Raw genomic sequence first — 10,905 nt, forward strand, 5'->3', positions numbered from 1 at the left:
ACGTACGTGAACTAGCTAGCAGCCCTCAAAACCATCAACCTATATTTTTGAGATTTTTCTTCACCGTCTTTTAGAAAAAGATAATACAATCGGAACCCTTAGTAAAATACCACAAATTATGAAAGAGTTTATTTTTTAATATAAATTATTTATATATAAGTAAAGAAGAAGGATCTGTTTATAAAAATTTTTAACAAATTTTTACAAATTACACTATCTTCTCCTTCCGGGAGAACATAATGAACCTAGTGTTTTTCCGAGAGAAGATAATGTAATTTGCAAGAATTTGTAAATAAAAAAGTTTGTAAATATAACTTGCCTCCATAAGTAAATGATACAAAATTATACTAACTATATAATAACATTAAACTAACTTTCTTATGAAATAATTATGCAACGTGAAGGTTTAAAACTAATACATAATTATTTTGTATATTTAACAAAATAAAGTTTATTTTGTAAAATCAAATTACTAATTTATATAACTCATTAACTTACTAAAAGTATATTTGGGGCACAACTTTTTTTTATGTTAAAATCTATTTTCAAGTTAAAGTGAAAAAAAAGCTTAAAAATAAAAATAAAATTATTTGGTGATTATTTAAAGTTGTTCTAATGGTTTTGAAGAAGAGAAGACGAAATAATTTAAAAATAAGTTTAGAATAAAAATAATATTATAAAATAAATATAAGAACTCCAAAAAGCTAACATATATTTTTCTAAAAAAACTTCTTCCGTTAGTTTTTAGCTTTTTTTATTATAAAAAAAAATCTTTTTATAATAAGAGTTTTGTTAAAATTTTATTTGATTAAGCTTTTGTTTTTAAGAAAAAAAGAAGTTAAAAACAAGAGATATCAAACATGTACTTAATCTAATATTTAAGGAAATGTGCATTATTAGGTTTGAAACTCACAAATACATAAGAGAATAAACTTTCTTGAATAATGAATACATCATGAGAATGCAAGGGATTGCCTTCAAAAAAGTTTCAAGATGGCTACGATTCATTGAACACGGAATAACAACAATCTGTATACAAGGACATATTTTTTCATATTGGCGTCACGCGGTACAACTATCCTTTTCAATGCTTAATTATTTAGAGCTCATTTTGATGGGCTTCAAAAGGATTTTATTATTTCTTTAAGACACTTTTTAAAAATTAAAGTTTTTTTTTTAAAGTATTTAAAAAATAATTTTAAGTAAAACATCTATTTGAATTTTAAAATTAAAAAAATATTTTTTATGCATAAAATTATTAAAATAAATATGTAATCGTAATAGTGGTGGAGTGGATATTATAAGACTGGTCAATAGGGGTGTCAATATAGATTTTGACACGCGGGTCGACCCGCAGAAAAATTCGTGTCGTGTTCGTGTTGGAAAAAAATGATATGTAAAAAATTTGTGTCGTGTTCGGGTTGATGTATTCGTGTTCGGTTTGACCCGTATTCTTTTTAATTTTTTTATTTTCGATCCATTTTTTTTAAAAAAATTGTCAATTACCGTTTTGACTCCTATTTTACGTGTTATTTGTGTCGTGTCAACCCGCAAAAAATTCGTGTCGTGTCAGTGTTGAAGATTTTGACACGAATAAAAATTCGCGCCGTATTCGTGTGTTACAAGTCGAAGGAGATCAAACCGTGAGAGAAGGGATTCGGTTCTTCTAGCTGATTATGTGGCTTAGTGGTTAGTAGTTTAGACACGTATTAGTTGTTGAAACGTGTTAGCTTAGGAAGCATGTGAATAATACTGGCTTACACGTGTATGGACAGATAGCATTTGCAGTTACATTAGTTGGTTAATGTTGAATTGTATAAATACATGTAAAGAGATACTCTTCAGATTCATCTTGAATAATATCAGAATTCTTTTCCTCTTCATCTTCCTTTCCTTTCTCCTTTTAAGGGTTTCTCCCTTAACATTGGTGCTTTCATTTTGCACTCCCTGTTCTTGACGCTATGACTAGGGTTCAAGAATTGTCGGAGGAGTTTCATTCCTTCAAGCAACGGGTTGACAACCAATTTGAAGAATTGCGTGCGCAATCAACGATGCAAGCGACGGACACCCGCAACCAGATTTCCTTGCTGGTTCATCAGATGCAACAACTTCAAGAGGTGGTGATTGCTAACCATTCACCTCGCCGTGACCCTCCTCATAGCAATAGTTCAAATTCGCTACCATTGCGTTCAGATTCCACCGATAATCGTTCCTTACTCAAAGGGATTCGGATGGAGATGTCGTTGTTCAATGGCAATGATCCCAATAATTGGATCTTTAAGGCTGAACTCTTTTTCACTCTTCAATCGATTCCAGAAGACACCAAGGTGCCATTGGCGGGGTTGAAGATGGATGGTATGGCTGCTTCCTGGTTTCAATGGATCTTTAAATCAGGTACTGCTTGTTCTTGGGGTGATTTCAGTTCTGCTCTTCGTCATCGTTTTGGCATCCCTGGGTTCACCAATTTGAAAGGGGCGTTATCTAAATTGACCCAGACCTCCTCTCTTCGCCATTTCATTCAGCAATTTGAGGCGTTAGTGAATCAAACTCCTGAATTAGATGATGATCTTCTTAAGAATTTTTTCATATCGGGCCTCCAATCGGAGCTTCGAGGTGCGGTTCAATTACGGGAACCCAATTCTTTGCACCAAGCCATTCAACTTGCTATGGCATATGATGATCATTTCAGTGAGTTGAAGAATTCTTTTCAGGGTACACAACGCAAATTTGCGACACGATCCAATTCGGTGGTTGATCCCACACCTGTTACTACACATTCACCTACTCCTATGGGAGTCAACCAACTTCCTGTGTCCACAACACAACGTTTGGCCCTTCCTGCTCCTAATCATGGAAAACGTTTTTCGCATGTTGACTTGCAAAAACGTAGAGATTTGGGTCTGTGTTATACTTGTGATGAACTCCTAGACGAATTGGGAGGCTCCACTGTGTTTACAAAGCTGGATCTAAGGGCAGGATACCATCAAATTAGAATGTTACCCACTGATATTCACAAGACTGCCTTTAGAACTCATGATGGTCATTTTGAGTTTCTAGTCATGCCATTTGGCTTGACCAATGCCCCAGCTACTTTTCAGGCAGTTATGAATCATCTATTCAAGCCTTACCTACGGCAATTCATCATAGTATTTTTTGATGATATCCTGGTGTTCAGCAAATCATTGGAAGACCACATTCAGCATCTGGAAATAGCACTGGATTGTTTACAGCAACATTGTTTCTTTGTCAAGCTTAGTAAGTGTTCCTTTGGCACTCAAAAAATGGAGTATTTGGGTCATGTGATTGATGTCAATGGTGTTTATGCGGATCCTAAAAAAATATCTGCTATGGTGGAGTGGCCTGTGCCTAAAACACTAAAGCAGTTGAGGGGATTTTTAGGCCTCACTGGCTATTATCGAAGATTTGTCCGCAGCTATGCTACATTAGCATTTCCTTTGACAGAACTTTTAAGGGGATCAGAGACATTTTCCTGGTCTGCCAAAGCTGATGAATCCTTCTCACAACTTAAGGCTGCCATGACTCAAACCCCTGTGTTGCGTTTGCCAAATTTTGAGGATCCATTTGTGCTTGAAACTGATGCATCAGGAAGTGGAGTAGGTGTTGTTCTTCTCCAGCATGAGCAGCCCATCTCTTATTTTAGTAAAAAATTAAATTTCAGATTAGCAAATGCATCAACATATATACGGGAGTTGTATGCTATAACGGCTGCGGTTAAAAGATGGCGCCAATATTTGCTAGGCTCCAAGTTTGTTATTCGCACTGACCACAGGAGTATCAAGGAGCTTCTTACACAAACCATTCACACGGAGGAACAGAAAAAATACCTCTGCAAGTTAATGGGGTACACTTTTCGAATTGAGTATAAACCTGGAAAGGCAAATTCTGTTGCTGATGCCTTATCTAGGAAGTTCGAAGAAGGAAATCTCAATACCATTTTATCTGAGCCACTCTTTGATATAGTAACTGAGATCCAGAATCAAAACACTACAGATCTACACTTGTTGCAACGTCATCAGCAGCTTAAGGACAACCCCAATGTTGATCCTGAATTTGTGGTTCACGATGGAATTATTTTTTTCAAGGGGAGGTATTATCTCAGCTCTTTTTCTTCTCTTATTCCTATACTCATTACTGAGGCTCATTCTTCTTTACTTGGTGGTCATGCTGGAGTTTTACGAACCTTCTTGAGACTTTCTGCTACCTTCTACTGGTCTACTATGCGTAAGGATGTTAAATCCTTTGTTAGAGAATGCCAAATTTGTCAACAAGTTAAGTATGAGACCTCTAAGTCCTCTGGTTTGTTACAACCTTTGCCTATACCCGAAGGAGTGTTCGAAGAATTGTCTATGGATTTTATCACTAGGTTACCAACCTCTAAAGGATTCACCACCATCTTGGTAGTTGTAGATAGGCTATCCAAGTTTGCTTATTTTGGTAGTTTACCTGCATCTTATACAGCTGCTAAGGTTGCTGCATTATTTTGTGACCTCATTGTGCGGGTACATGGTTTCCCACGTCCGATTTTGACGGATAGAGATAGTATATTTCTTAGTCAATTTTGGATCCATTTATTCAAACTAAGTGGCACCACATTGAGGACTACATCTTCCTATCATCCTCAATCGGATGGACAAACCGAAGTGACTAATAGATATTTGGAACAATATCTTCGCTCGTTTTGTTTTGAGCAACCACAATTATGGTCTCAATTCTTGCCTTGGGCTCAATACCACTATAATTCAGCTAATCATTCTGCAATAGCTATGACACCGTATCAAGCAGTCTTTGGGAAGCCACTAACATTGATCCCTTTTTATCCAAGGGGACTCATAAAAATAGAAGCCATTGATACTATGTTACAGCAACGCAATGATATAATGAAGCATCTGAAATTACATTTTCAAAGAGCACAGAACCGGATGAAGATACAGTATGACAAACACCACAAGGAGAGATCTTTTCAAGTGGGAGATCAGGTATGGGTCTGCTTACAACCTTATCGTCAAGTCACTGTGGAACGAAGAGCTAATCATAAGCTCAGTAAAAGATTTTTTGGTCCATTTGAAGTATCACGTGTAATGGGGCCTGCTGCATATGAAGTGAAACTACCACAAAGATGTCAAATTCATCCTGTTTTCCATGTCTCACAGTTGAAGCCTTGCGTAGGAACTCAGCTAGTGACTCCCCATCCTCTGCCTTCCTTCGCTGTTGACAACAAGCCTGTACAGGTTCCTTTGGCTGTCTTAAGTGAACGGGTTGTATCTTCTAACAACCAGCAAGTTCGTGAATTCCTAATTCAATGGTCTCACTCAGTTCCTGAAGATGCCACCTGGGAGAAGGGAGATGATTTGCAACGTTGCTATCCTAATCTTGACCTTGAGGACAAGGTCACTTGTGAAGAGCAGGGGAATGTTACAAGTCGAAGGAGATCAAACCGTGAGAGAAGGGATTCGGTTCTTCTAGCTGATTATGTGGCTTAGTGGTTAGTAGTTTAGACACGTATTAGTTGTTGAAACGTGTTAGCTTAGGAAGCATGTAATAATACTGGCTTACACGTGTATGGACAGATAGCATTTGCAGTTACATTAGTTGGTTAATGTTGAATTGTATAAATACATGTAAAGAGATACTCTTCAGATTCATCTTGAATAATATTAGAATTCTTTTCCTCTTCATCTTCCTTTCCTTTCTCCTTTTAAGGGTTTCTCCCATTTTGACGTGTATTTGTGTATTTTCCTCTTCATCTTGAATAATATCAGATTCATCGTGTATTCGTGTCGTGTCAAATTCATGTCGTGTCAACCTATTTTGACACCCCTACTGGTTAGATGGAATTGGGCCTAAATTAAATTTTAAATAATATTTGTTTGTTTAACACGGATGTTGACTTAAAAATAATAATATTTTAAAAATTACCGTTTTTAAAAAATTGGTATCCAAATGCATGTTGTAAACCAAGAACTTTGGACTTTTTATAATTAATTTCTTTTTAGGTAAAGCGCCATCCAAACACTCTCTTAATAGTTGTGGATGTATTTATTATTTTCAAGTTTGAGTTGCTGATAATATGATTATGTTAAAATTTGGTAGGACAATCTTGCCATCCATTTGATTAATACTCGCCCTAAATCGAATTATGTTAAAATTTGGTAAGAGAGCTTTACCGTCTATTTAATTGTACTCGACCTAAATTGAATTAATCGAATAACTGGAAAAATTGTACACGGTTAATTATCCACTCAGTTATTGACCTTGACTGACAATTAATATCATTGAACCATTCTACCCTACCGCGTCCCTCACTAAGTTATCCAAATTCTGCTATTATAAATTGTGGAGCCATATTCATAGATTTACAAAACCGTCTATCAACGCCCCCTTACTTAAACAAATTGCTCCAACTTTAATAATTTCTGCTCCTTTTTCCCAACACCAGAGCTAGTTCCGGCAGCATTTAGTTATGTATCAAACATCCTCAGACTCAGCAAAGCCACCATCCAATCAGCCAGCAGCCACCGGTTTCCCGGTGAGCTACAGCAACCCAACACCCTACTACACCACCGACAATTCCCACTACCATCAACCACCGCCACCTCCCCAGCCTACGGAATGGTCCACCGGCCTATGTGACTGCTTCTCCGACACTAAAAATTGTAAGCCCCCTCCTCTGCTTCACCCCATTCCAGTCAATAGTATATATATGTTTTGTAATAAGTGTCTAATATGTTTCAGGTTGCATAACGTGTTGGTGTCCATGCGTTACATTTGGCCAAGTTGCAGAGATTGTTGACAAGGGATCAACCTGTAAGAAACTCATTTATGGCTACTAATTCATTTAATATTGAAAAAAATGTTTGTACTCTTAGACATAAATTATGTGATTTTATTTTACTCTGTTAAAGAAATGGGACTTAGATTTTTATTTTTTTTCGTGATTTATTTCTTTCTTTCACTTAAACAGTTTTATATTCTTTAAAATATTACACATTTTCCTTTTAACATTATATATAAACCATTCATTAATTATTATTGAAATTAGTGTTTCTCGTATTGTAGGAGATAATTTTATTTTCTACGTACATAAAAATATATGTGGGACTCGTAATTTCTTTTTTCTCTCCCTTTTTTTTTTTCGATGGATTCACAAACTTTTATTTTGGGATAAAATTATCTCCTAAAAGAATCCCATCATTAATACTGGGTGGAGATTGTTGGTTTCTTGGCAATTATGATTAACGAGACTAATTGTTTAAAATATGTGATTGGCAGCATGCGGTGCAAGTGGGGCTCTGTATACGCTAATTTGTTGTGTGATTGGAAGTGGTTGCTTATATTCTTGCTTCTACCGTTCCAAGATGAGACGCCAATACAATTTGAAGGGAAGTGGTTGCGTTGATTGCTTGACTCATTGCTTCTGCGAGTCCTGCGCCTTGTGCCAAGAATATCGTGAGCTTGAAAATCGTGGATTTGACATGGATATTGGTATGATCCATATAAGAACTATTAGCTTCTAGCCGCTGATTTTTTTTTTTTTTTTTTTATTATTATTATATAAAATTTTGGTCTTTGTTTTGAATCTTTTCTTCCTTCAATTTAGGATGTGGCTGGACATGTCTAAACTTAACATAAAAACGATCGTTTGTCGTAACTGTCGCTTGAATTTTTTGATTGGGCTCTGTTTTGTGACTCTTCTCTTCGATGTATAGACGTCATAGAATATCATGTCTCAAATATTTTCTCATCACTCTTTCTATTTACTTTCTTCCTATAAATTTTATCCTGAATAGTAGAGGACGTTAAGAATTCACATTTTTTAACCAATAAATACAACTCTCTAGCTATTAGTTAAGAACCGTGGGATACACCACCCAAAAGCTAGCTCAAGGGTGGGAGTGCCCAAGGCCTTATAAAGGTCATATTAGTTGCCCATCCAATCAATGTGGGACTATATATCTCAACACGCCCCCTCACGCAAGAGCCCTTTAGGCTAGAAGCGTGGAAATTGCACAGGCCCATTTTCGGTTTACCTTTTTGTGCTTTTTTATTTTATTTTTAATTCTACTTTAAAGTGGGGGACGGTGAGGCTCTGATACCAAGTTAAGAACCGTGGGATACACCACCCCAAAAGCTAGCTCAAGGGGTGGGAGTGCCCAAGGCCTTATAAAGGCCATATTAGTTGCCCATCCAATCAATGTGGGACTATATATCTCAACACTATTTTCCCCTCTTAGATAAATCTCTCATTTCAAAGTAGCCATAAATCTTATATGCATTTGAATGTTCTATCAATCCTCGATCATGGGTGACCTTGCGGACATGTTTTATTTATATAACGACCCTCTTGTTTAAAATCTTCTGAATTCCCTGCAAAGAAGCAATCGAAATAGCAATAAGGATAAAGTTTGGAAAATAAATTTCTCATTTTGTAGATAGATTCTTTCTTTTTTGGTTTAATTAAATTTTGTTTGAACTTGCTATGGTTAGGGTGGCATGGAAATGTTGAGCAACGTACCCGGGGAGTAGCCATGACTGAAACAGCTCCAAAAGTCGAACCGGGCATGAACCGTTGAAGGGACGATCAATACAATAGTACACGCGCTTCTGTAATTGAGCATGATTCTTGTGTGAGATCTGATGTACAACAATGTATGAACAATAAGTGATTCCATTTTAGTTATTGTAATTGATGTTATATATTCCTCAATAACACAATGTATGAACAATAAGTGATTGCATTTTAGTAATTGTAATTGATGTTATATATTCCTCAATAAATTTTCAGTGTTTAACTTAACTGAGCCTATTTCAAGTTGTTATATATATAGATACATAAATATTTCTGGATAGTGACTACAGATAAGTTATTTACATTTATTCCCAAACGACGTTGTTTCGGGATTGAAATATTAAAAAATTATAATTATAAAGACTATAATAACCCTGAAATAAATTAAAATTAAAAAAACACTATAATTTCCGCACTAAAATGACGTCGTATTGGGCTTACTGCAGATAACTTATTTGTAGTAACAGCAGAAAAAGCGAACCCATATATATATATGGGGCAGGTTATATTTATAATTTTTTTTGTTTACAAACTACACTATCTTCTCTCGAGAGAACACTAGGTTTCACTATGTTCTCCCGGGAGAAGATAGTGTAGTTTGTAAAAATTTGTCAAAAAAATTTGTAAACGGATCCTACCCCTATATATATATATGTGAGGTAGGATCTTTTGACACCAATGTCAAATTTGAAATTTAAAACCAGTGTCAAATTTGAAATTTGACACCTCATTTGATAGTCGTTAGATCAAAAAAGATCAATGATGTCACATGCTTACAAATCAGAGTCGTTATTTTTTTTATGTAACGGCTCTTAAATGAGGTGTTAAATTTCAAATTTGACAATGATTTCAAAGGATCCTATATATATATATATATATATATATATATATATATATATGGGAAATAAACATCTCCTGTTATTGGAGATGTTTCCTCTTCGGCAACAAAGACAAACACAAGTGGGCCTCATTGTGTCTTTATTTTAAAAAAAAATGTTTGTGAGGACAAAATCATCTCCATATATATATATGAGAATGTTATATTTAAAATTTTTTTGTTTACAAACTCTTATAAACTACATTAAGGGGGTGTATTGGATTGAGATTTCAAAGGATTTTAATAGATTGTTTTTGGATAAAAAAATCCGTTGGTATTCGATTAGAATTTTAATGGATTGAAAAAAAGTCATGTGGTATTCGATTATGATTTTAAAAAATTATTTTAGAATCCGTCTAAATTCGTTGGTATTCAATTAGAACTTTAAATAATGGAATCACAATCTCGTGGTATTCAAAAATCCGACGATTTTAATGGATTTTCTATTGTTGTGGATTTCGTGAGACTTTTTAGTTAAAAATATAAATAGGATGCCTCTCTCACAATCTCACCGTAACCTCTAGGATTTCTTGAGATTTCTCTATTGCAGTGTTTTCTTCTTCCTTTGGCAGGTTGACCCGCTCGAAATCGGGTTCCGCCATGAAAGCTTCATCAAAACTCAAAATAGATATTTTTTAGCGATTTTCATTACAAAACCCAGAAACAAAAACCAACAAAAACATATTTTTCAATCATTTTTTAGAAATTTTGAAAGTTTAAAAAGTTATTTTTCAAGCTATGGGTCATAGTTTCTCTCGCCACAAAAATATGTGATTTTTGTATTAAAAACAATATAAAATAGTGGAAAAACAATAGGGAACTAAAATCCTCAAATCAATTTTCGTTTTACATCAATAAAACAATATCAATTGAAAGAAATATTGAAACTTTCATAATATTAATATGAACCCTATATTTTGTAACAATACATTCATGAACGAAATTTCTTCACTATAGGAAATGATTTCAAACAATTTTTGTGTCAATGGATAACTAAAAAAATTATTTTTCAAAAGTCCCAAAGCAATTTAAGGTTTCAATGTATGGATTGGAAATTTTTTGAGAAATTCTGTAAACTCTCATGTAATAAAATCAAAAAAATCAGATTAATGAAAATATGCATATGATATATGGTTAGAAAACTCTCATCACATAGAACAAAAACCCCAAGGTTTTCAAGATCAATTGCAAAAAATTCCATACAAAAATTTATAATGAACTTTAGGTTCTATATGCAAATTTAGAATTATTTTATTAATTAAAAAATTGGGTTTTATATCATTTATGCATAGCTTTGATACAAATGAAGAAGATAATTTTCAACCCATTGGTCAAACCCAAGAGCATAAACGAGAAAATGTTAATGCGTGGAGGACTAGTATAACTTTATGTGAAGAGCTGTTGCTTAGTAATTTTGAATGTTTGTTAAAAATTATATTAT

At 34.5% G+C, this 10,905-nt stretch overlaps 1 protein-coding gene across 1 annotated transcript; it reads left to right on the forward strand.

Moving 5' to 3' along the window:
* Window positions 1-6,392: 6,392 nt before the first annotated feature.
* On the forward strand, window positions 6,393-8,744 carry LOC133290863 (protein PLANT CADMIUM RESISTANCE 2-like). The gene is made up of 4 exons (XM_061489005.1): window positions 6,393-6,674; window positions 6,754-6,825; window positions 7,291-7,503; window positions 8,506-8,744. Exons 1-4 carry the CDS (start codon window positions 6,482-6,484, stop codon window positions 8,589-8,591), a joined length of 564 nt encoding a protein of 187 aa, XP_061344989.1. The 5' UTR covers window positions 6,393-6,481; the 3' UTR covers window positions 8,592-8,744.
* The last annotated feature ends 2,161 nt before the right edge of the window (window positions 8,745-10,905 follow it).

This window comes from Gastrolobium bilobum, unplaced genomic scaffold (assembly GCF_033153095.1).
Source record: "Gastrolobium bilobum isolate Gb01-03AN ecotype WA unplaced genomic scaffold, APGP_CSIRO_Gbil_v1 utg966, whole genome shotgun sequence".
Lineage (NCBI taxonomy): Eukaryota > Viridiplantae > Streptophyta > Magnoliopsida > Fabales > Fabaceae > Gastrolobium > Gastrolobium bilobum.

Coding starts and splice junctions, on each gene's coding strand:
- LOC133290863 (XM_061489005.1), top strand. CDS start 6,482: ATGTATCAAACATCCTCAGACTCAGCAAAGCCACCATCCAATCAGCCA. Junction 6,675..6,753: donor CTTCTCCGACACTAAAAATT/GTAAGCCCCCTC, acceptor AATATGTTTCAG/GTTGCATAACGTGTTGGTGT. Junction 7,504..8,505: donor TGGATTTGACATGGATATTG/GTATGATCCATA, acceptor TGCTATGGTTAG/GGTGGCATGGAAATGTTGAG.